We start from the raw sequence: 26,924 nt of genomic DNA on the forward strand, positions 1-26,924 counted from the left end.
TACGATGACATGTGGTTTTCTGAGAGGGGAGCACATGGGGGGGGGGGAATTGGGGGGACACCAGTGATATTACAACGTTCACCCTGAACTCTGAGAAGGCGGGGGCCGGGGAATATTCCTAGAGGGGGCTCTTTAACACCCTCAGTACCGGCAGTGGAAGGGGCTAATGTTTGGGTATGGGTCATATATAGTAGTGGTGGTGAAGGGGTTAATGTTCGCCATATGGAGAGGAAGGGGTTAATGTTTGGGTCATATATGGAGTGGGGTCCCTTTTCTTGGAGGCCATTTAGAGACATGGTGGTCAGAAGGCATTCCATTGTGGAACGTCCTGGTCGCCACAGTCCAAATGGGTGAAAACTGGGAACCAAGTGCAGCTCAGAGGCCGGCCTGGAGGACCAAAGCTGACATGAGGTGAGGACAAACATCCATCTCTGATCGGAGGAGCAAGTGGCAGCCGTACCAATCTGGCGATCAGGTGTGATCCTAAAAAAGGCAAGAGGCAAAAAGAAACAAATGCTCCTGCGCTCAAAATATTGCTGTTGGGTGAATTGGAGGAGAGAAAGGAACCTTCAGAACTCACGCCACTGCATCGGCCGTGCTTCCACTCTCAACAGGTTGGCTAAAACCCAGGAAAAATTCTAAAAGAAAACAAGAACAGAGGGCGCACCAGCCTTCTGTATTACCTTTGCAACACTGAAAGTTATTAAAAATAAAATAACAAATCAAACATTTGATAACATCAAGCAGATAGTACAAAGTCCATCATAGACCTCATCCAGGAGGATCTGCTAGCTAGTAGACATAAGTGGGATGAAAAACGTCCGGCCAGCAGATCCTCCTGGATGAGGTCTATGCTGGACTTTGTACTATCTGCTTGATTTTATCACTTGAGTAAATTATTTTATTTTTAATAAATTTCAGTGTTGCAAAAGGTAATGCGCAAGTCTGGTGAGCCCTCTGTCCTTGTTTTCTTTTAGAAAGGGTGAGAGGCACCTGTTGGTTTGGAATGGACTTGTCAGAAGACGGTAGAACCAAACCGATAGTCTGGAACTCTGAACTACCCAAGCTACCTAGAAATGGTGCAATAGGCAGGTTATTCCTTATGGGGACCTTCAGGAACGATGAAGAGTCAGTCTAAAGGAAGATGTAGCGGAGAGAGAACCTCAAAGAGCTCAGTTCCCTATCTAAACAAGGGATAGAAACCTCTGGATACTTCAGAGCAGAACAAATTACATCATCCTTATTAAATTATAAATAAAGTTCTGGATGGAGTGGAGAGGGATTAGACCCCCTCTCAGGTTTAAGGAGATTTACCCTCTCTTGTCCTGTTTACTGATGATATTGAACGTGAAAGTAAAAGACAATTCCAGATTTCTGGTTGTCCCCAGAAAAGTAAGAGGGGAAATCTTCCAATGGGAACACTAGTTCTGGTAGCCTGGGGGTCCCTACGGAATTTCCTCTCACTTCCTGTTTGGCTATGGGACAGAAAGTGAAGGGAAATCTCTGCGAGGGAACACAGATGGCAAGAAAGAAAATCTATCAGGAGTTATAACCCTCTCTAAAGCCCCATACATACATGAGATTTTCTGCGGATTTTTGTCTTCAGATTTACCAAAACTATGTAGTGCAAGGGCCTGCCTAATTGCATACAAATTGAAACTCCTAAGGTTTGACCACAAATTATATGGTTTTGGTAAATCTGAAGGAAAAAAAATAAAGCAGAAAATCTGATAGTGTGGGGCTTTTCTCTATCCAAAATGAAAAAAAATAAAAATAAAATAAAAGTTTGCCTCTAGTTCTACTTTAAGGTGAAAAAAGGGAAACACCCGAGGAGAAAGGAAGATCTAGGCCTCAAGAGAACCTGATCTTTGGATAATACACAGAAAGGTTCTTTACAAGATAAGACTTCCAAATCAGATACTCACCTCCAGGAGGTGAGGGCATGAGGAAACCACCTTCCAGTAGACAGAGAATGCCCCGGTGGCTTCAAAGAGCAGAGAACTGAGAGAACCCACAGACCCAAATCAAGGTTGTCAAGGTGAAACTCCCTCATCCAAAGGCCTTCACCACTGAATGAAAAGCAAGCGGTCTTCGACTCATCACAAGAGCTGATCTTTGTTCTTTCATGGCTCTCAAAAACAAAACAAATATTAGTCCAGAATATTTCCTGAGAATAATTTCGCTTCGTCCCAAGAAAAATATACTTTCCTTCAGTGAATATAGACTTTGCGTGTATGTGTATTTCCTATTGTAGGCATGGCCAGACCAGGAATACCCTGATATAAGGACCTGGGCTTCACCAACTGTGCCATCTCAGCCAGCAACCATACAGAAGGATGGTAAGATCTGGACAATTGGCCCCACAGGAACCAGGAGACTGATGAGGTCAGAGTACCATATCTGCTTTCTGTTCTTTCTTATCACAGAATGTTGAGTTGCACCAGACTAAAGAACAATTGAGCAAATGGAACTCCGTTAAAAGGAGGCCACCATCAAGCTCAAGAACTCTTATGCAAAAACAAAGTTGGATGGCTTCTGGATTGCAGAGTCTGAATTTTTCTTGAGAAAGAAACACTCTAAACTGAGTATCATCAGGGAGAAGACTTAGATATGCGGCTTTGGCTTGTGAGTTTGCCCCTCAACTGCTTATTTAGGGCTTGTAACATAAGTTCCTTACATAAGAGGAGTTGGCCCTCCTCCATTTTGCAGGCTGCCATGTAGGCATAGTCCTCTTCATTATTGGGGGGGTTCTGAGGGCCACAGTAGCCTTCAGAAATATGCCTAGTGCCTCCTCCAGGTTACTCCTCTTCCTGGGACATTTTTTGGAAGCTAGAGGTGAGGGACCTGGGATTCAGGCAAGCTACTGGGCCTGGCCACTTCCTGGCTGAGACTTTCCTGTGTATGAAAAAGGGACATCGTTTTAGTTTTTGGTTCCTCAATCACACACAATTTTCAGCTCATGACTGTTGCAAATTGAATGTTAAAGAAATAGAAAAGACTATCATTCTGACCCCAGCATTTTTCATTCTTGATCCAATCATTTGTGGCCACTACGTAAAAACAGAAATTAATGATCAAGAACGTCTAGTTAACATCATTAATTATTTGACTAGAAATATGTTGAACAATACCTCGCTCAATCTGGGCTCCTCCACTTCTTCCTGGCTGGAAGGCCCAGGTTGGACGTCAGAAGCCTCAGCTGAGGTGGAAGGAAGCCTTGAAGGAAGATTGGAGAGTGCTGGCCTGGGTTCAGTCTGGTCTGCCATAAAATGCAGTCTCTCAGTACCACAGCCTGGGTACATAAATGTCATCTGCTCCAGCTCCTGATCTGTGAGAATCCTGGACCTTCTTGCACTCCCTTTATAAGTGCTCCTCATACCACCAATTAGAGCCCTAAAATAGGGGATGGCTGCTGTGGGGATCATCAGCTTCAGAAATTCCAGCAATTGATCCAGCGCTGCCTTCCTCTTTGGTTTATGGTTATAAAACGGGTGGTTTACCTGCCACAGACAGTGCAGCTCCCTGTACATATCAATAAATATAAAGTCCTCATCGTTGAATAGATCCATTTTCTCTGCAAGACACAGCACAAGACAAACCCTAATGTCAGGCTAAACTCTCCTAATCTTGTCCCAATATAGGCCTCAATCTAGAAGCAGCAGGGCCGGTGCTACCACTAGGCGTACTAGGCAGGCACCTAGGGCGCCCGGCCACTGTTCTTCCTACTCCCTCTCTCCCTCAGCAACTGCCGCTCTGCTCTCGAGTCCCTTCATACAGTATCAGAGGCACTAGTGCAGCGGCGGCGGGGTACTGTATCCATTAAGGAAAGGAAACATCCCCTGTGCCGCTGCACGCCCCTGATGAGCATAGTGCTAGTGAGAGTGACCTCGGTCACATCGTCACCGTCTCTGATGTTCCCTAGCGGCGGCAGTGAGAAGAGGAGGGGAGAGAGCCCGGGGAAAGAGCAGCGTCAGCCAGCCTTGAAGTGCTTGCCTGCAGGATACATAGAACCGGCCGGGGCAGATGAGATGGAAGCCCGGCTGCATATAGCTTCGGGATTGGTGCCATTTCACCGCCCTCCTCCCCCTGGACCTTTGGGATCGTTTGTGAGAACAGACAGCAGCGCCGCTCTGCTCAGTGAGGTTACCAGAGCCTCAGACAGGTAGTGGAAAAACAGCACAGAGTAACCTGAATTAAAAACATATGTGCTTGGGGGGGACAGAGGAAAACATATGTGGGGGCAGAGGGGAACATATGTGTGGGGGGGTGGACAGAGGGGAACATACGTGGGGACAGAGGGGAACATATGTGTGGGAGGGGGACAGAGGGGAACATGTGTGGGGGCAGAGGGGAACATATATGTGTGGGAGGGGGACAGAGGGGAACATATGTGTGTGGGGGGGGGACAGAGGGGAACATGTGTGTGGGGGGGGACAGAGGGGAACATGTGTGTGGGGGGGGACAGAGGGGAACATATGTGTGGGGGGGAGGTTACAGAGGGGAACAGATGTGTGGGGGAGGAGTTTACAGAGGGGAACACAGGTGGGGGGTACAAAAGATAAACAGAAGTGTGGGGAGACTACAGAGGTGCAGGGAGGGTACAGAGATAAACAGAGTTGTGAGGGGGGGGGGGGTGCCGCGGGGAACAGGCGTTCAGGGGATTGATGAAGCAATTGGGGTTATCTGAGGTGCTGAAAATACAGGAATTGGGGTGATTTGAGGTGTGCAGGTTCAAACTAGGCAGCCGCCTAGGCCGCCCGTCCGCTGGTATTCCTACTCCCTCTCTCCCTCAGCAACTAACAAGCATCTACTCTGCTCCCAAGTCCCTCCATACAGTATCAAAGGCGCCAGTGCAGTTCAAGTTCACCTTTGTGAAAAAATAATAAATGCAGATCTTTTTGCAAAAAGGTAAAAAAAATTGCATTTATTATTATTTTAGTCATTGTCAGTGTATCTGTCTGCTCGTACGGACAGACAGTTACACAATTAGCCTGTCCATATACCTGTGTACCATGGCTGGCGCAAGGAAGCGAGCTGGTGCCGCCACTATTTGTCTTCAGGCCGGGTCCAGAGGCACAGGTGTGGGCCTGTGCTTCACAGCTGAAGAAAAGGTGGAGAGCTACCGCAAAAATCTCCCCCCACCATCTACATGGGCAGGGAAAAGGGGTGGAGTCAGGGGTGGAGCTAATGGGGTGTGCCAAAAATCCTTGCACCAGCCCTGAGAAGCAGTATAGGCCACTGATGCACCAAGTTCAAACTGTACATTCGTTGTAACGATCGGAGCTTCCGATACTCCTTCCTCCACTCACAGTTTACGTACAACACACGTGTTACGCTTTATATACTGTGCTTGCGTGAAACTCCGCCTGCCCCTGACCTTCTTTCTAGTATATTCCCCGCCCCTTGTCTTTCTGCGCAGTGAGAGAGCACATGGCGGAGAGAAAACAGTTGCATGCAGCAGACAGCAGCAACGACAAAAGGCCAGAGCCACAAACATCCCAATCTCAGAGGAGACTTAAGGCCTCTAATATGGCCTTTATAGAGATGGTGGAGACAGTGGACATCTTCAAGAGGGCCGACTATGATGGGAAGCATGGACCGTAACCAAACCAAAGCGTGAGAAAGGCCAAGATCATGAGTAAAGTTGTGAAAAGTCTGAAGAAGTTTGGGGTACAGCTATCTAAGGATCAACTCAGGAAATGATGGTCAGACCTCAAATTGAGGGAGCATGATCAGCAGGAAAGAATCAAGAGAGTGCTACAAAAAAGTAAGTGTTTTGTTGTGTTCCTATTATTATTACGTTCGTGCTGCTCCATGCGTTTCTCTTTACTGTTGTACAGTATAAAATGGCAAGTTTCAGATTTATGGGCATAGTAATTATTCGTAGTAAACATCGTTCGTTCGCCCACTAAGACGATGTTTTGTGCAGATGCAGGTTAACTACATTTGGTCATGCCTATTTGCCGTAAAAGTTTAGTACATTGTTGTCTAGATGTGTCGGTAACTAGAATGAAATGCAAACTTGATTCGGTGTAGGGAGAAGACACAGCAGCTGTTTACACACCTGGACACAGGAACACTAGTGTGGGACACCAGAACAAACTTTTTAGGGTGTCCCACACAGGTGCTCCAGTGGATACTAGGTGTGCCTACATGTGTGATTCCTTTTTTGTTAAAGTATTACAGCTTTGTAAAGGGAAAAAATCATGGCTTCAGCTTGGAACTCTGCCAAAACAGACAATTGAACGAAACTTCCAAGCAATGTTTCATATTCCTTATATCCCTATATCTTCCTATATCTGTGTGCTAAGTACCTTTCTTTTATTCCCATAGGGGAGAAAAGACTCAGTACATCTGAGGACACCAGGGACCCTCCTAAAGAAGGGGGAAATCTCAAAACAACAACCAGAGGATGTGGAGGAAGGAGAGGTTTAGGAAGTAGGCCAAATAGTGACCACAACAGGCGAGTGCCTGAGACCACAGCTTCAGGTAGTAGATATATGCATGCATAATTATAATAGTGTTTTTATTTTAGGTGATGTGGATGTTATGGAAGAAGAATCTCATTTCACAAGTGCACACATCCTTAGCGGGGAGATCATGGTGTGCAATCGGGATTTACAGAAGATCAAGGAAGACATCAACGATGCTGAAAACAATATTCAAAAACATCAGTGATGTTTTCGGCAGAATCGAAAACACACCAATGTTTCTACAATTATTTCTATTTTTCTAGAAGTGGTTGCAGCCCCGAAACACATCCATTGATCCCCCATGATGGGAGCTAGCACATGTTGACATCAGGCATGGGATCAGGAGGGAACGCCCCATTTTGACTGTCAATTTGTGTGCATCTTCAAAATTTGGCTTTCACAGGGCTGACATCACCCCATCTGATGAAGGCAAGATTAAACAGTTTGGACATACTAATGACTGATATTGCCTTCACTTTGTCAAAGTTGAACTTTGGAAGTTGCCGAGTGTATGGTTTTAAACATGCCTGTCTTAACACAAAAAGGGCCATTTGTACTGTCAAAAACAAAAATGTTCTTACTAAAATATGTTGGGTTGTTTCAAAAAAACCTTTTCTAACGCACATGTGAATGTGCACAGTGTAAAAAGTTTTCTGCTCAACAATGTGTGGCTTCTTCTTTCAAGGCTCAATATAATTTTTTTGACTAAGTTGGTGTTTACACTGAAATGGGGGTTATTCACTAAAGGCAAATCCACTGCAAAGTGAATTTTCCTTTAGTACATAATTCCCACAGTGCTTTATAATTTGCCACAATCATGCCCTTTTAGTGACTCACCAAAATTCATTCCTGGTGCTGAAAATTATGAATATTTTTGTCAATAATGCATTACATACATTAACAACAAATACAAGGTGTGTGTGTAGCAGGCCCACAACATAATAATAGTTCGCTGAAGAAGAGATTATCACCTTATGTATCAAATAAATTACGTTTGCACTATTGGGAAAATGGCCAAAAAGAAAAGCCCACTGGAGAACCTAGGAGACAGCTAAAAGAAAACGCAAGCATAGATCAAATCTTATTTCAGGTTAAGTAAAGTAAAGAGTAAAAATTTGGAGGAAATGTTTCTTAAACAGTTTCTAGCATATCAATGGCCCCCCCAACCGCAAACTACTTGACATACTTCTGTCTTAGTTCACAGGTGATTTCGGGGGGGGGGGGCCAAGCTAGGACAGCCAGCTTCAAGCGCCGTCAGGGTTTCTTTTTGAAGTCCGGCCTCAGGCCCAACTGTGGCCACATAGTTCATTGAATTTCTCCTTAAACAGTTGTGTAGAATGCAGCGTGCAAGGATTATATGGTTAGGTTTATATTCTGCCATGTTGTCTAGTGCAAGGAATAGGCGGAACCGGCTGGCCATTATCCCGAAAGCGTTCTCCACCACTCTTCTGGCTCTGGCCAAACCGTAGTTATAAACCCTCTGGTCCGGGGTGAGGGTCCTCATGGCTTCAAAACGGTTGGCTGGTCAGAACAAACAGAAAGCACTGAAAAACAGAAAGGCCGGAGCTGAAAATCAAAAACTGGCAGACAAAAACACACTAGAAATCAAATATGTAATATAAATACAAACCCACAAGAACAAACTGAAGAGCAGTAACAATGTGAAAAGCAGGAGGCGGAAAAGCACGAATCGTCTCTCAAACTTCTACTAACTCGAGATTAGCAGAAGGAGCCCAGAGGGTGGCGCACTTGGTATTGAACTTCCTCTTTATAGTCCCATCGTACGTGTTGTATATCACCACGTTCTTAACGTTCGGAATTTCCAACAACATTGTGTGACCGCGTGTATGCAAGACAAGTTTGAGCCAACATCAGTCTGAAAAAAATCCATGGATTTTGTTGTCGGAATGTGCGATCGCGTTTACACGGCATTACTTTTTTTTTTGTTTATATCACAAAAAATAAAGAACTCAGAGGTGATCAAGTACAAAAAAAACCCACAATAACATTTTTATGTACATCATCGCACGACCATGCAATTGTCAGTTATAATAACGCAGTGCCATATCACAAACAATGGCCTGGTCATAAAGGGGGGAGGGGTAAACTTTCCAGAGGGTACGGGGGTTAAAAAACCCCAAAAAATAAAATAAAACTTGTGTGGGGGAGGGTTATAGGTTAGACACCCAAGGAGCTTGCTGGTGTCCAATCACCTGGAGGTACCCGCCTAGAACTCGGGGTCTTTGAATATTCATTTTGTGGCCTGTATGATTCAGAGAACACAATTCAATGCACTCCGTATGGAGTGTAAAATACAAACTTTCCGACATTGACACTTCCGCCATCTCAGACACCCACCTTTCCAACATAGTCCTTTCCAACACCGCCATCCACCTTTCCGACATCGACATCTCCGCCATCCACCTTTCCGACATCGACATCTCCGCCATCCACCTTTCCGACATCGACATCTCCGCCATCCACCTTTCCGACATCGACATCTCCGCCATCCACCTTTCCGACATCGACATCTCCGCCATCCACCTTTCCAACATCGACATCTCCGCCATCCACCTTTCCAACATTATCCTTTCCAACATCGACATCTCCGCCATCCACCTTTCCGACATTAACCTTTCCAACATCGACATCTCCGCCATCCACCTTTCCGACATCTTCCTTTCCAACATCGACATCTCCGCCATCTACCTTTCCGACATCTCCACCATTCACCTTTCTGACATCGTCCTTTCCAACATCGACATCTCCGACGTCCACCTTTCCAACATCGACATCTCCGCCGTCCACCTTTCCGACATCTCCACCATCCACCTTTCCGACATCGTCCTTTCCAACATCGACATCTCCAAACATCCATCTTTCCGACATTTACATTTCCAACAATCGACATTTCCGACACCTACCTTTCTGACATTGACCTTTCCGACATCCACTTTCCCAACATCTGACATTGACCTTTCCGACATCTCTGAAATCCACCTTTCCGATATTGGTGCCTATACAAAGCATTGTGCAAATTCTCCAATACCTGAAACTGATACTTTCAGGCTCAGTTCAACGGTCCCCCATTATCAGCCATCAGCGGGGTTCCCGTTATCAGCTGAAGTGTAAACAAAATCCCAGCAATTGGAGCTGTAAAAAAAAATAAAAATAAAAGGAAAATGGAGTCACTGCTGGGAGGGGGATCTGAATGAATGGGTAAGAGGGCAGCGGAATCACTGCTGGGAGGGGGATCTGAATTCCCGCATGTAGAGAGCTCAGCTATGAATGTCCTCCCCAGCCGGGCCATGGTCAGTTACCATAGGAGGCAATGTGTCATCATCTCTGAGGATCCCACAACATAAATATACGTAATAAGAACAGAGAAATGGTGCTGCTAAGAAGTGGTCTGATCCCACCTCTGATCCAACGGGAAAAACAAACGGGAATATATATTAATACAACCCTGGTGGAAATAACATCTAAATTCTAACCAAATGTGAAATGTAATGCATTAAGCAGTGTATAAAAAGGACTTCTTATGGCTGAAAGAGCCTTTCTCATCAGAGAATAGGACATTAAAAATAATGACATCAAACGATAAGCGAATCCTTAATTGCAATATAAAAAGTGTCCAAAGTAGATTAGTAAAAAATTGCGAATAATGAAAACATTATTTTGAAATATATAGGACACTATAAAGAAAAAAGTCCATATAGCAATATATAAATCCTTTCTGTGTCTCATACGTTTCCATGTGCAGTGCTTGTGCTAGTATAAAAAAAAATGGCAACTTTCTATCCTCTTCTGTGCAGTAAGTGACTTCTTGTGCTCCCCCTTAAGTATGTGCCCCACCCCTGCAGGGGTAAAGAGCGTATAATCACATGTTCCACCAATACGGAAGTTCCCAGGGATCGATGATCCCCAGCGTCCGGGGATTAGCACCCGGTGGGTCTCTCGTGTTACCCCCGTTGGATCGTGCACCCAGGGGTCTCTCAAGTTACCCCAGTTGGATCGTGCACCCGGTGGGTCTCTCGTGTTACCCCCGTTGGATCAGACCACCTCTTTGCAGCGCCATTTCTGTTCTTTTTACGCACATTACTTGGGATAAGACTTTGTGGGATCCTTTTCGGGAGAGGCTGTAGCTATACATTTATATCTAAGCACGGATTTTTCTTTTATATATCTTTTTACACAACATAAATATACCTAAAAACACAGCAGTCTGTCTATTGGATCCAACAACTGGGGGCGGAGTCCATCCGCAGGCTGTGATTGGATGAGCTGGGGAGAGAACAAATGTTATCTAGACAAGGATGTCCACCACCCCCCCCCCAACAAACATCTGAAAGCCCAATATGAAGGTGATCGTTCTCACTATGAAACACCAACTTCTCATCAACGCGCGAGTCAAAAAATAGAAGCAGAGATTGTTTTTGGGAAATAAATGTATTTACAGTATTAAAATACAAAAAGTACGCCGGGTGTCTGAGAGGAACACAGGAAAGAAACTTTCTTGACCGACAGTCCAGACCAATCCGAGGGATTCAATCTGCAGATTTCATTCTGGATAAAATGCTCAGCGAGGTGGAGAAATGTAATTGGTACATTTGGCGGGGGATGGGAGGAGAGGAACAACCTCATGCAGAGTCTCCATGCAGTTACTTTCTGAATTAGGACCGGATAGGGGAGGCCATACACCCCCTCCTCCAACGGCCGCACACCCTCATCATATATCTGTACATTAGTTCCATGTCATTATACAGCTACAATAATGTGATAGAAGCAGTGCCTGGGACAGGGACCCGCCAAGGGGAGACCGGGACCACCGCGGCCCAAGGGGGGGGGGGGAGATAGGGACCCGCCCCAGCAGAGGAGGGGATAGAGACCCAATGAGGAGGGTGACAGGGACCCAACGGGGGGACAGCGACCCGCCACGGCCCAAGGGCTGGGGGGGGGCAGGGACCCGCCCCAGCCGAGTGAGAGGACAGAGACCTGCCACAGCCCAGTGGGGACAAGGACCCGCCGAAGCAAGAATATCTAGGAGGACGCGTGACTTCTGGAAGGGGCCAGGGCGGATGGTCAATCATTTACAGGGTCTTGCGTGCCGATATGGTAGAGGTGGGTTTACCAGCACAGCCCATTCATCTGTGTAGTACAGCCTTCATACCAGAGAAAGTACAATGCTAAAGCTGAATGGCACTCTGAAAAGCCTTCTACGGGAGCCGCCATTCAGAGGGACTACACAGGAGGTTCGGCGGGTACAATCCCAGGAACAAATGCACAGCACGCACTGAGGTCTCTCAGAACTGAGCGATCGCTGTGGAAGCTGAATAAGACTGTAGTAGTCGGTGATACTACAAGTATAGCAGCTTCCCCTCTGCACACCAACCGCAGGGAGGGGAGGAGAGGCAGTGACACACACAGTCTCCACCTCATCCAATCAGGAATCTCTTGTATTCCCACACAAGACATTCTGTGAATGACTGACTAGTCCAGTGATTTGCAGCATGCACAGCGATCGTTCAGAGAGGACATACATCATTATGGTGGCCCCAGTGCCCAGTCCTCATATGAAGGAAGCTCATGCAGCTACCATACGTTTTTACTTGGGGGTTCCGGCCAGTACCAGACTTCCTGTCTGAGGGTGACAACGCATGCTCATCATACATGTAAGAAGCCGTGTGGTCACCTAGGGCAGGGCTACAAACACCACCCCCCCACCCATACCAGAGAGGGAGATGCTGCTGTAGTTGGGCACAAAGTGAAAGCACAGGAAAGATGGCGGTCACAAAATTTCTGGCAGGATCAACAGGCACTGAAAAGAAAGTTGGTAGTTACGGGTCACTTTGTACTCCTCCTGGGATGGAAATAAAGGCACTACAGGGACCACAGGGGCAGGGAGACCTGGTAAAGAGTGACCCCCTGAGGCTGATCACAGACCTTCAGAAGAGGAGCGGCTATGCAATGAATGGAGAAAAACGAACAAAAATAAAAAAACAAACTCCTAAAATCAGATCTACACAACTCTGCAACTCTCCTCCGCAAATAACCCCTCCCTCCCACCCCGGGCTTACCATCCCCCACCCCCAGAAATGGACTAAAATGGATTTAATTAACACGACCTTAAATCACATCTACTACGGGGTGTTACATGATTCATACAGCGATATACGGTACAATTATACAAAAAGGTGGAACATCTAAAAATACAACCAAATGAAGAGCAAACAAAACCTATTAGAAACTTTTTTTGTTCTTTTTTTTCAATTTTTTTTTCGTTATTTTCTTGCAGGAAAAAAATACTTTTGAAGTATTGAAGTATGCATCGAGTACGGTAAGTGTCCGCGTCTACTGCAAGCAAAGTCCTCAATCACGTCCGTCCCCAAGAAGTGTACAATATGCACACCGGGAAAATATACAATAAAATAAAAAAATAATTCAAGAGGCGAGCGTCCAGGTGTGGGGGAGGGGAGGGGTACTTACTCTTCTGCAGGGTCAGACCAGGAGGACTTTACAAAACAAAAACACTCTGAAGTGGGGGGAGGGGAGGAAAGAGAACCTGATAAGCACAGGATTGTAAAGTCCGCGTCCATCGAAGAATCCACTACAGAACTTTATCAAAACTGCCTCTGAGACGAAGAACCTCTTAAAATGTATCCTGGGAATTCATATACAAAGGGGGGAGGGGCGTATTCTGATTATACACCGGTCACAACGCTGCACTGGGTGACACGTCTCTCCAAAAAGTCTTACTGGTTGTTTTTGGCTTTGGCGTGTGTTAAAATGTGAGATTTCAGATTCGTGGATTGGGCAAATTTCTTGTTGCAGCCGTCAAAGGGACATACATAGGGCCGGTCCCCGGTGTGAATCCGCACGTGCGTGCGCAAATTGAAGTCCAATGAGAATCGCTTTCCACAGCCTTCAAATGTGCACTGCAAGAGAAAGGGGGGCAGGGAGAGTTAGACACCATAATCTATCCGTCAGACAAATGCCGCAACACCCCCCAAACCAAACCAGACAGCGCCGCATATTGGGAGAGAGGGAGGGGCACGACCACGAGAGAGGGAAGGGAAAGAGAAAAGGAGGCGGAGGGCGAGGAGAGCGGAAAAGAGAAAAAGGAGGCGGAGGGCGAGGAGAGCGGAAAAGAGAAAAAGGAGGCGGAGGGCGAGGAGAGCGCAAAAGAGAAAAAGGAGGCGGAGGGCGAGGAGAGCGCAAAAGAGAAAAAGGAGGCGGAGGGCGAGGAGAGCGGAAAAGAGAAAAAGGAGGCGGAGGGCGAGGAGAGCGCAAAAGAGAAAAAGGAGGCGGAGGGCGAGGAGAGCGCAAAAGAGAAAAAGGAGGCGGAGGGCGAGGAGAGCGGAAAAGAGAAAAAGGAGGCGGAGGGCGAGGAGAGCGGAAAAGAGAAAAAGGAGGCGGAGGGCGAGGAGAGCGGAAAAGAGAAAAAGGAGGCGGAGGGCGAGGAGAGCGGAAAAGAGAAAAAGGAGGCGGAGGGCGAGGAGAGCGGAAAAGAGAAAAAGGAGGCGGAGGGCGAGGAGAGCGGAAAAGAGAAAAAGGAGGCGGAGGGCGAGGAGAGCGGAAAAGAGAAAAAGGAGGCGGAGGGCGAGGAGAGCGGAAAAGAGAAAAAGGAGGCGGAGGGCGAGGAGAGCGGAAAAGAGAAAAGGAGGCGGAGGGCGAGGAGAGAGGAAAAGAGAAAAGGAGGCGGAGGGCGAGGAGAGCGGAAAAGAGAAAAGGAGGCGGAGGGCGAGGAGAGCGGAAAAGAGAAAAGGAGGCGGAGGGCGAGGAGAGCGGAAAAGAGAAAAGGAGGCGGAGGGCGAGGAGAGCGGAAAAGAGAAAAGGAGGCAGAGAGAGAGGAAAAGAGAAAAGGAGGCAGAGAGAGAGGAAAAGAGAAAAGGAGGCAGAGAGAGAGGAAAAGAGAAAAGGAGGCAGAGAGAGAGGAAAAGAGAAAAGGAGGCAGAGAGAGAGGAAAAGAGAAAAGGAGGCAGAGAGAGAGGAAAAGAGAAAAGGAGGCAGAGAGAGAGGAAAAGAGAAAAGGAGGCAGAGAGAGAGGAAAAGAGAAAAAGGGAGGGAGAGAGAGAGGAAAAGAGAAAAAGGGAGGGAGAGGAAAAGAGGGAGAGGGAAGGCGGGGGGGTGAGGGAAGGGAATGAGAAAAGGAGGCGGGGGGGAGGGAATAGAAAAAAAAAAAAAAAAAAAAAAAAAGAAGGTGGAGGAGAGGGAAGAGAAAAGGAGACGAGGGGCGGGCAAATAAGGGGAATATAGGAGAGGTTGGATAGCTTAGCATCACTGCTGTTCTTAGAATGACTTGTATTGCTCTTTCATTGGACAATGTGGAGAGCGGGGGAGGTGATATGATCTTCACTTCATCCAATCAAAGAACATCTTGTATTCAAAGAGTTCTATGAATGGCAGCTGTGCCAAGTGACCCCACCCCTGTGATCATTGAGGGGGAGGGACCCTGTAGATGGTGGCCATCATTGTATGGACCCCCCCGACTTCCATATGAAACAGACGCTGAATTATAAAGCACAGAAATCCCACCCCATAAAAGATGGATGGATGGATGGGGTATACAGGATCATTACCTGAAATGGTTTCTCTCCAGTATGAACCAGTTGATGTCGCTTTAGCTTTGAACTTTCCACAAAGGCTTTCCCGCATTCGGCACAGACGTGGACCCGCGGCCCGTGGGTGTGTAGATGTTTCCTCATGGCGGAGTTATCCCTGAACATCTTGGTGCAGCCCTGCAAAAAAACAGACCAACACGCTGCAATCACTGCATTCACAGGACAACCCCCCTCCCCCGCTGCAATCGCAGGACAAACCCCCCACCCCCCTCATCATCATCACTTGAACATGGAGCTCAATGAATGAACGATCAATCAGAGCAGAATGGAAGGAAGTATACAGGTTCTCATATACACCCCAAATCTTCATTCTGTGTCATCACATAGACAAGTAAATAAAAACTGATATATGTGTTGCGCTTGAAAATAAAAAACTAAATCAATGAAAAATGCAGATCTGCCCGTGTCTTCATAGCGGCACCAATAGTGAAACGTGTGAATCTGTAGAAGTTCTCATTCACTCGGCTCCTCCACCAACAGAAGTTTGGATGTATTCATACCAGAGAGTGTTCTCCATTTATTATGGGGGAACAAAGGGGCTGGTCGATCTCATATGATCCCTCCATATGGGGGGGGGGGGAATGGAGATCGATTCTCCTCTGGTCTCACATCGCGGTATTCACCACAATGTATCAGCAAAGAGATCACCACCTGGTGTAAATCCTTACAATTCGGGTTTATTCAAGTGAAGTTGTCATTACATTGAAAGAAAGAAAGAAAGAAAAAAAAAAAAAAAAAAAAGCTCCACCAACCAAAACATCAGGCTCAAGCCAAAACATGAAGACAGGGAAAGATGCCCTTACCCCACTGGTTTCGTCCGTCCAGGGCAGACGTTGTCCTATAGTGACGAAACCTGTGGGGTAAGGGCATTTCCCATCTTCATGTTTGTGTTGAGCCCGATGGTTTTTTCTTTCAATGTAAATGACATCTCACGGAATCAATTGAATAAAACCTAATTTCTTTATCGTACATCATAGGACACAGAGCTTTCAGTAATAACTTAAAAGAGGGGGTCCACCTATAAAAAAATAAATAAAATAAAGTTTAAAAGCCAGCAGCTACAAATACTGCAGCTGCTGACTTAATAAATGAACACTTACCTGTCCCAGGGTCCAGCGATTTCAGCAGCCGAAGCCGCCATCCTCAGTGAAGGAATTAAGAAGCGAACCGTTGCGGCTTCAGTTCTACTGCGCATGCGCGAGTCACGCTGCGTGCCCCAATTGGTCCCCACTAATTCCAAAGCCCTCCTTGCTTAGGATATAGCAACCAAGAACACCAACTTCCTAGTCATAAGGACAAAGGGAATATGTGGTATTGGTTCAAATAGTTTTGTCAGTGTTACAAAAACCGCCAAGTTCAAGTCCCACAGGTTCAAAAGGCGATTTAACCGGCAGATGAATCCACATCACCCCTTGTATAAAACCCCGGACTAAAAGAATGAGTAGCAAGAAATAAGACCGATAAAGCTGAGACTTGGCCTTTAATAGTACTCGGGCCAGCTTCATCTTTACCCTTAATTGAAGAATGGCAACAATTCTGCCTCCGATATACCTCCGAGGGTGTCAACCCTTGGATTCACACCAGGAAACAAACCCTCCGGATTCTAATATCTAGTTCTGGAAGCTGGCTTCCTTCCATTAATTAAGGTGGAGACAACTCACCTGGAAAGCCAACGTTTCTTCAGAATGTGGGCTTCAATAGCCAAGCCGTTAAATTTAGCTTTCGGAAAGTAGGATGGAATATCAGCCCCTGTGAGAGCGGATCTAGCTGTAGTGGAAGGGACCATGATCTTCTGGGCCACGCGGGTGCTACCAGAATTACCGGCTTTCTTTCCAGCTTGATCCTGCAAAGATGTCGTGGCAGCAACTGACTAGGGGGAAATGCATAGATCAGCGAGAACTGATCCCATGGGGTCACCAACGCCATCCGTTCCACATGCGAGTGGATCCCTTGTCCTGGACACAAAGTTGACTAACTTCACATTCAGTCTGGAAGCTAGAAGATCTACATCCGGAGTCCCCCATCTTTGGCAAACAGCCCGCAAAACGTCAGGGTGAAGAGACCATTCCACCGCTAATAACTGTTGGCAACTCAAGTAGGCCGCCTGCCAATTGTCTACTCCCAGAATGAAGACTGCTGATGGGAAGAAAGGAATGTTCCATGCCCAAGTTATAATATGGTTCACATCTCTCTACTCTGAGAGACTCTTGGTGCCCCCTTGGTGATTGATATAGGCCACAGCTGTGGCATCTGTCAGGATCTAATCTGACAGGACAGTCCCTTAACCTGGAAATCCAGGCCTTCAGAGCCAGACGCACTGCCCGAATCTCTAGGATGTTGATGAGCAAGGCTCTTTCGGGTTGACTACTGTCCCTGGACAGTAGTCTTCTCTAGTACCGCTCCCCAGCTTGAAAGGCTGGCATCTGTCGTTACCACTTTCCAGATAACTGGTCTGAAGGATTTTCCTTTGAGCAGATTCTGGGTTAGTAACCAACTGAGGCTTTGGGACACCCTTGGGGACAGCCGCATTGGCAAGTCCATAGCTTGGATCGTTTTGTTCCAAGCAGACAGGATTGCAATAGCCTTGAATGGAACTAGGCATAGGGACTGCTTCAAATTAAGCCACCATCTTTCCTAGCAAACTCAAAAGCGAATGGAGGGATCTCCTTTCGACCTGATCATCCACATCAGCTCTCGTATGAGTTGATTTTTGCAAGAACACCTTTTTTTGGGCTGCGATTATGATCAGGCGCAAACAATACTGCTTTTTTAGTGGTTTTAAAGGAAGATTTCTCTAGATCTAGAATCCAACCCAGACTTTCCATCATACCCGGGGTGCAGTAGCTAGAGCGAAGGGCAAGGATACAAACTGGAAATGCTGCTGTTCTACTTCGATTTGCAGAACCTTTGGTAAACTGGAAATATAGGGACATGCAGATGATGTCGATAGAGCCAGAAGTTCTCTTCTTGTAGGATAGAAACTACTGAGCTGATCAACTCCATGCAAAAGGAGATCTTCAGGAACGGATTTAGATTCTTTAGTTCTAGAATGGGTCTGATATCTCCATTTGGTCTTGGTACCGTAAAAAGGTTTGACCAAAAACCCCAAACCTTGCTCTTCTGTGGGGGGGGGGGGGAATTTGTACGATCACCCCCCTGAGCCAGTAAACGGTCTAATGCTTGAAACAGAGATTGCCTTTTCCATGGATCTTTGGGAACGTTTGTGGAGATGACCCACCTGAACTTTCTTTTACCAGATTTCTGAGTATTTGAGAAGTCTGCCCTCCCCCCCTCCTCTGGTGGGGGGGGGGGGGGGGGGGTGTACCTCTTCATAATGAGGCTTTAGTATTCTGCTTTGCAGCTTTTCGGCCCCATGTCTTCTTCTGTGTCTGGGCCTGACCCTGTGGCTTTCCTCTAGAGTTTGGCGGCAGAGGCAGATGCCCCTGGTGAAGGAGAAAAAGTCAGTTTAAATGAAGGACGTTTATACTTTCTTTTAACTGGCAAAGGAGTACCCTCCCCACTAAAAATCGTTTGGATGCGTTTATCCAAATCATCCCCAAATTGTCAACCCTCACGAAAAGGGAAACTAGTCAGAAGCCTTTTGCAAGGTGCTTCAGCTGACCAATTTTTTTTAACCAAAGGATCCTACGCATGTGTACTAGTGCAAGACTTGTGACCAACACCTTAGACACTGGCGGAAAAACAGGAGGTACTGCTAGGAGGAGGAGGGGGGGGGGGGGGTATATAAAGTGACCTTCCTGTATTGGGTATACTAGTGTCCATCACCTGAAGGTGGCTATATACACATTAAATTATTAGGCTCTGTGTCCCATGATGTACGAAATTGCTATGTGGGTTATACGCCACCTACTGGTGGATAGACACTGGCAGATAGTCAAACCGGAAGTCCCCCTATATAACCCCTCCTACACAGGAAGGATCTCCGTTTTGGTTTCTTTGCCAATGTCTGTTAGGTGGAGTGGTCACCGATGCTATACATGCGCTCTTGGAGCATACTTGGAGGTCTGGACGGTTCTATTAAGAATCATGGACTTAATTCGGATCCATTTGAGAAAGCCATCAGCCAAAATGGATGGTACCTGAGCCTCAGTGGAAGGAGAGAAGATTCCTTGAAGGTTTTCCTGTAATGCAGCCTTATGGCACTGGACCCACTCACTCAGTATGGCCTTCTTTTTATATAGACAGGAAGTGGAGGGGCGGCCATGTGCCATGAGGTCGACAGCTTCAGCAGGGCCTCGAGACTTAGCAGCCTATGGAAACTAGTGAAGTGTGAGTACTTACTATGAGAGAACTGATCAGGATTATATACTTACTGCTTAATCCGAGGGGGAAGTCCATACACCCCGAGCAGTGCACGGTGTTGGGTCTCCAGAATAATGTGCGTTTGGTCTGCAGGAGCAGGTTGCATGACATGCGTGCTAAACTAGTAAAAACTAGTCTGGGGCCTGGGGGTTGGGCAAGGATTTACACCAGGTGGTGATGATCTCTTTGCTGATACATTGTGGTGAATACCGCAATGTGAGACCAGAGGAGAATCGATCTCCATCCCCCCCACGGAGGGAATCACATGAGAGCGATGAGCCCCTTTGTACCCCCCATAATAGATGAGAACACTCTCTGGTAGGAATCCAAACTTCTGGTGGTGGAGGAGCCGAGTGAATGAGAACTTCTACAGATTCACACATTTCATTATTGTGCCGGTATGAAGACACGGGCGGATCTGCATTTTTCATTGATTTCGTTTTATTTCTCAGCACAACACATATATCAGTTTTTGTTTTTTTTATTTACTTGTCTATGTGATGACATCTCATGTCAGTGGTGCTATTTACACGTCTAGTTATTCAACCAGGAGCTCAGGATTTCTCCTTCTTTGTATACAAATCGAACTCCATTTCCATGGAATTCAGCCATCGCTTTCCTGGTTGATCCTGCCACTCTTTCCTCCCTCTATACCATGTGTATCAAACACAGGGGCCGAATCTGGCCGACCAGGCCATTTCATGTGACCCTCACACCTCTCCTGAAGCTATGGTACCCTCATCTCCACCCCCCCCCCCCCGTCTTAGCAGCAGAGAGGATGACAGAACTTCACCAGATCCTGTGCAGCCGCAGCACCCACTCCTCTCAATCTCCCCCGGTCTCAGCATTCAGTAGATTTTGGTGGTCCTCCTCCAGACACTGCACTTTCTGCTTCTCAGCTCAGCTCACCCCCCCCCCCCCATTATCAGCATCAGCACAAGGAAAGACACTGGAGACCTCAACACATTGCAGACCCCAGGATACCCCAGACTCCCCCCTCCACACACACACACAGAGCCCAATACACCACCCAAACACTTACTTTGTGAGGACAGGCGATCGTTCTTGGCGCATCGTCTTCTTTGATTTTTCTAGGCTTCATTCTTCAGGGGAAAAAAAAAAAAAAAAGTGCATTGTATGCGATCTGTGATTGGAATAAACGCCAAGAAATATCTTCACACCAGCAGAAAACCTTCTAGTATATATTATATATACTGGACACTCCCGTCCCCCTTCCTGCCCACACCAAATTCTCACCTTTCAGCGCTCTCACACCTTGAATGACAGTTTATAATTTTCTGCACACAAATAAAGATTTCTTCTGGTGGGATTTGATCACCCCTGGGGGGAGGGGGTTATATATATATATATATATATATATATATATATATATATATATATATATAAAAAAAATAAAATAAGTTTGTTATAAAAGTTTTGTTGTTTTCTCCTTTTGACATAAAAAAAAAAAAAAAAAAAAAATTAAGTATCGGGCACAAAAAACGTACCCAGTATTACTTCAAGGGGTTTTACTGGGGTGATGCCGGCAGCTGCAGGCTCTCTCGTTTTAGCGGCACTTTCCAGTCACTAGCACCGAAGGGGTTAATACCACCCGTGTAGCGGCACGGCTGATGCACTTTGCGTGCCCATCCATTTTAATGGGCAGCGATGTATTCTGCGTTCCTCCACTGCCCCAAAGAGGAGTCTTGAAGAACTTTTCTAACATCCTGCAAGTGCATCGCCCCCTAGTGACAGGAGAGGAGCTTTACAGGCGACGCAAAAATGCCTTTAAAGCACCTCAGTGTGAAAGGGGTCTTATGGTGGAAAATGTTCGTGTGTAATATATATATATATATATATATATATATATATATATATTTTACATACACAGTTGTGCTCATATGAATATAAAATGAAAACAAAATCTTTCCTCACTCATGGTCAGTGATTGGCTGAAGCCCTTTTTTTTTTTTTTTTTTTTTAAATCAATCATCTGTATTTACTCTCTTTATATCACAACAGAAACTCACCAAAATGCCCCTGATCAAAAGTTTACACACCCCAGTTCCTAATACCCTGTGTTTCCCTCTTGGAGTCTTCTGTGGTATTTGTGGACGAGGCTCTTTATCTTCTCAGATGTTCCTCTTGGTAAAAGTCCTCCAGTTCCTGGAAATTCTCGGTCTGTCTTCCATGAACGGCACGTCTGAGATCTCCCAGAGGGGCCCAATGATATCGAGGTCAGGAGACAGATGACCAATCCAGAACCTTCACTTTATTCTGCTGTAGACAATGACGGGAGGACTTGGTCTTGTGTTTTGGGTCAGTCATGTTGGAAGGACCAAGTACCTCCCATGCACAGCTTCCTGGCTGAGGAATGAAATGTTCCTCCAGTATTTGATAACATTCTGCATTTATCTTGTCATCAATTGTGACCAAATCTCCTGTGTCTTTGTAGCTCACACATCCCCAAAACATAAGTGATCCACCGCCGTGTTTCACAGTAGGGATGGTGGACCTTTCATCATAGACCTTGTTGACTCCTCTCCAAATGTAGTGTTTATGGTTGTGGCCAAAAAGCTCAGGTTTGGTCTCATCACTCCAAATGACTTTGTGGCAGAAGGTTGGAGTCTTGTAAGCGGATACTTTGTGACATTTGTGTAGTAATGGCTTCTTCTGGAGACTTGACGATGCAGCCCATCTTTCTTCAAGTGCCTCCTTATTGTGCATCTTGTCCTGTATTTCCTCTGAAGATATTTGTGGGGTGTTCTTTGCATCCCAAACAATTTTTCAGGCAGTTGTGGCTGAAATTTTAGTTGGTCTACCTGACCGTGGTTTGGTTTCACCAGAACCCCTCATTCTCCACTTCTTGATGAGAGTCTGAACACTGCTGATTGGAATTATCAATTCCTTGGATATTTTTTTATATCCATTTCCTGTTTTATACAGTCCAACTACCTTTTCCCGCAGATCCTTCGACAATTCTTTTTCTTTCCCCATGACTCAGAATCTAGAGATGTCAGTGCAGCACTGATGAAAGATGCAAGGGTCTGTCAGGAGTCCAGAAACTCATTGGCCTTTTTATACACACACGGCGCATTCCCAATTGTATAAATCACTTCTACAGTGCTGCAAAGATGCGGGTTGCAAGACTTTTACCGTCCTGCCAGCGCACCGCCCAGTGTGAAAGCACTCGGGGCTCTCACACCAGAGAGACAGGAGAGGCGCTTTACAGGCTCTATTTTTAGAGATGTAGCAACTAAAGCGCGTCGGTGTAAAAGTAGCCCGATAGCCCATTCAAACCCCTTTGTGTCACCTTGTGCACATGTGATCAGGTCCAAATCACCGGGGTATGTAAACTTTTGATCAGGGGCATTTGGGTAGTTTCTGTTGCGATATAAAAAGAGTAAATACAGATGATTGATAATGGCTTCAGCCAATCAATAAGCACGAGTGAGAGGAAAGGTCTTGTGTTATCATTCATATTCTCTGAAAAATGGAAATCATCAATTCTGCCACCAGGGTGTGTAAACTTATGAGTACAAATATACAACACACACACACACCAGTATAAATCTCACAAGTACAAACTCAGCCCAGATACCCGTTGTATCCCCTCCTATGTATCCAGGACTCCGATTGCCCATCTGTGAGCCACCAGGTAGAGGGGAGGAGCCGAGTTGTTGAGTGGTTATGCACCTCCTCCCACACTATGACATCACTGCCAGGTCCGCATTTCACTTCCCTGACCAGCATACCGTGATCTGCACAGCATGAGAGTCAATGGAGAAGAGAGCGAGGATCTTCTTACACCCAGATGTCTAATGTCTATTTAAGAGACCCAGTTACCATTAAATCTTCACATGGTGGACTTTTCTGTGATGAAAAAAAAATTGTAATTGTTTACACACGAGCACAGAAAGTCCCCTCCCCCTCTGATGCAAACGCGATGTAGGCGCCTAGGCACAAACACATGAATTGTGACAGACGTTACACATCACCGCGTGTGCCGCAGGGAGATCGATCGTTCTGCAATGGTGACCCCTTCAAGAGGAAGTAAACCCTGATGAGTTTACTTCCTCTGATTCCCTGCAAAGGCAAAGCATAATGGACTACTATGCATCGCATCGCATCGTAGCCCATTATGTGTCACTTACCTGACACAGGAGCCAGCGAAGTCGCCGCTGTCCCCTGTAGTTCGCCGCATCCATCTTGTTGGTGGGGTCTCGCAGCTCCGCCACTGTCATTCGGCGAAGCCGCGATGACGTCACTCCTGCGCATGCGCACGGGAGCCGACACGCGCGGCAGCTCCACCGCTGAGAATGCCGCGCTCAGTGCTCCTGCGCGCCGCTGTCTACGGCGCATGCGCCGTAGACAGCGGTGCCCGTTTTCGGGCAAATATCTCCTAAACCATATAGGTTTAGGAGATATTGCTTGGACCTACAGGTAAGCCTTAATCTAGGCCTTAATCTAGGCTCACCTGTAGGTCAAAGTGGTTTGTAAGTGTTTACAACCACTTTCACTATGGAAAATACATGTACACCACCGATCTCTCCTCTATGCTATCAGTCCATGTACACGGGAACCCCGATCTCTCCTCTATGTTATCAGTCCATGTACACGGGAACCCCGATCTATCCTCTATGTTATCAGTCCATGTACACGGGAACCCCGATCTCTCCTCTATGTTATCAGTCCATGTACACGGGATCCCCGATCTCTCCTCTATGTTATCCAGTCCATGTACACGGGATCCCCGATCTCTCCTCTATGTTATCAGTCCATGTACACGGGATCCCCGATCTCTCCTCTATGTTATCAGTCCATGTACACGGGATCCCCAATCTCTCCTCTATGTTATCAGTCCATGTACACGGGATCCCCGATCTCTCTCTGTTATCAGTCCATGTACAGAGGATCCCCAATCACTCCTCTATGTTATCAGTCCATGTACACGGGAACCCCGATCTCTCCTCTATGTTATCAGTCCATGTACAGAGGATCCCCGATCTCTCCTCTATGTTATCAGTCCATGTACACGGGAACCCCGATCTCTCCTCTATGTTATCAGTCCATGTACACGGGATCCCCAATCTCTCCTCTATGTTATCAGTCCATGTACACGGGAACCCCGATCTATCCTCTATGTTATCAGTCCATGTACACGGGATCCCCGATCTCTCCTCTATGTTATCAGTCCATGTACACGGGAACCCCGATCTCTCCTCTATGTTATCAGTCCATGTACACGGCATCCCCAATCTCTCCTCTATGCTATCAGTACATGTACACAGGATCGTTTACAGTCATTTCTAGGCAGTTGGTTTAGAGACATTCTTGGGAACGCCAAAAAACGGATTCAGAAGCAAAGTTTAGAGGCATTTCAAGTGCCAAGCGTTGCTAAACGCAGCAACTCGCACTTAGCTGTGTTTTGTTTACAGGCGTTTTGAATTTTTGGCTATTTAGAAAAACAAAAAAACGTTTTTTTCCCTAAATTATTATTATTATTTTTTTAATGCTTTTAAAAAACGCTAACGCAGCAAAATGGACACTTTAAACGTGGGTTACCATCTAAGAAAACGTCAGTGAATCCCTGGCCTGCTTCCACTATAGTTATGTCAGATTTCTTAAAAGAACTATGATGGTTGCAGTACAAAATCCGACCACAAAAGATTAGAACCATAGAATGAACCCATCAACTCGGGGGTCCGATTGTTATATTGGCGCTACCACCATACAGTCTGATGAGATTTCATGTGGGGGGGGGGGGGGGAGGAGAGAGAAACCTCAGATGATGATCTTGTCATAGTGAGGTCCGTGTATCGCACCCCCTCCGGGGTTCACACTCACCAGAGGGACAGATAGGTCTACCACAGGAGCCACCACTTATCTGGATTCCACTAAGAACATTCTACATTTTCTGAAAGCAGAGAGGATGGACACACACCAGTGGCGGGCAAGCCGAACGAGCGTGTAAGAAAATCCACAATCCAAGATGGCGGTCTCCAACAGAAGAGACGTTGAGGCACCTGCTGAGCCAGTGTGTGTGTGTCCACATCCTCTGCTTTCAGAAAACGTAGAATGTTCTTAGTGGAATCCAGATAAGTGGTGACTCCTGTGGTAGATCTATCCGTCCCTCTGGTGAGTGTGAACCCCGGAGGGAGTGCGATACACAGACCTCGGGGTGACAAGATCATCATCTGAGGTTTCTGGGACTTCTCCCCCCCCCGTGTTTTGTACACACATGAAATCTCATCAGACTGTATGGTGGTAGCGCTGATATAACAATCGGACCCCCGAGGAGTTGATCGTGGGTCACAATCGATCAAGTTAAATGGTTCCGGAGAGATTGTAAAAAAAAAACCCTAATGAACATGAAGCCTTATAGACCACACACACATTATGTGTATATATATATATATATATATATATATATATATATATATATATATATATATATATATATATATATATATATATATATATATATATATATATATATATACACACACACACACACACATACATATACACACACACACATACATATACACACACACACACACAGTCCAGCAGAGACAGTTTGTTCTGGAATAATAATAATAAGTTTAACAAGTGTGGACCCTCCAGTGAGGAGGTCAGCGGGACCGGAAACAACAGCTAAAGGGGCGGTCCGAGAAGCGCGTGACTGGAGGGCGTGGTAACAGGTAAGTCGGCACCTTCTGGTATAGTGGCACCATCGGTGACTTTAGGGGAGCTCAGGACGTGGGGTACATGAAGGCAGCAGGCACACACACACATATTTGGTATGAGTTGCACCACAATACATCATCTTGCAGCCAATCTTCTATGGGGGGGGGGGGGGGTGAATGGCGGCACTTACCTGGCAAACTCGGCCAGCTGCTTTGGATCAGAGAGGTCAATGCCCGGAATTCCTCCGGGGGGCAGTTTCTTCCCGGTCATGTATTCGGAATAATCGGGAGGGGAGTTCTCTCCGATGATCTGCTCCTCCACCACCGTCTCATGGTCAATGTCCTTCTTATCATCTGCAAGAGAAGGAACGTTTCATCACAATTCATGAGACGATCACCACCCGCCCAGCAGTCTCCTATAGATGGCGCCACTCCTGACCTCTACTTACACTGCCCCCAATCTAATAAAAAAATGTGTATGTATGTATATATATATATATGTATATTATATATATATATATATATATATATATATATATATATATATATATATATTCCCACCATTATAACTCTGAGGATGATATAGGAGAGCAGCATACGGGGGGGGGGGGGGGGGCATCAACAATGGGACACTGGGGGGCAGGGGGACGCTGGGTCGAGAGGAAGCAATGGGACACGGGACAATGGGGGGGGGGTGGTAGAACACTCGGGGGGGGCGGAACCAGCAATGGGACACGGGGGGGTGGTATCAACAATGGAACACTGGGGGGGGGGCGGCATCAGCATTGCGACATGGGGGGGGGGGGGGGGGGGTGGCA

At 46.4% G+C, this 26,924-nt stretch overlaps 1 protein-coding gene across 1 annotated transcript; it reads right to left on the reverse strand.

Annotated features, from left to right (window-relative positions):
• Positions 1 to 10,903: 10,903 nt before the first annotated feature.
• Positions 10,904 to 26,578, reverse strand: LOC143981314 (transcriptional repressor protein YY1). The gene is made up of 4 exons (XM_077479110.1): positions 26,298 to 26,578; positions 20,460 to 20,520; positions 15,053 to 15,211; positions 10,904 to 13,408 (listed from the first exon to the last, which is right to left on the reverse strand). The coding sequence occupies exons 1-4, from the start codon at positions 26,375 to 26,377 to the stop codon at positions 13,226 to 13,228; spliced, it is 483 nt and encodes a 160-aa protein (XP_077335236.1). The 5' UTR covers positions 26,378 to 26,578; the 3' UTR covers positions 10,904 to 13,225.
• Between the last annotated feature and the right edge of the window lie 346 nt (positions 26,579 to 26,924).

This window comes from Lithobates pipiens, unplaced genomic scaffold, assembly GCF_037356315.1.
Source record: "Lithobates pipiens isolate NorthernLeopardFrog02 unplaced genomic scaffold, aLitPip1_a1.2 Scaffold_138, whole genome shotgun sequence".
NCBI classification, from domain to species: Eukaryota; Metazoa; Chordata; class Amphibia; order Anura; family Ranidae; genus Lithobates; species Lithobates pipiens.

Bases quoted from the DNA above. Each gene is read 5' to 3' on its own strand.
- LOC143981314 (XM_077479110.1), bottom strand. From the start codon at position 26,377: ATGACCGGGAAGAAACTGCCCCCCGGAGGAATTCCGGGCATTGACCTC. The intron at 15,212-20,459 runs GTAAGTGTTTGG...GTTTTTTTGCAG, and splicing joins CGATCGCCTGTCCTCACAAA to GGCTGCACCAAGATGTTCAG. The intron at 13,409-15,052 runs GTAATGATCCTG...TTTCTCTTGCAG, and splicing joins CTGGAGAGAAACCATTTCAG to TGCACATTTGAAGGCTGTGG.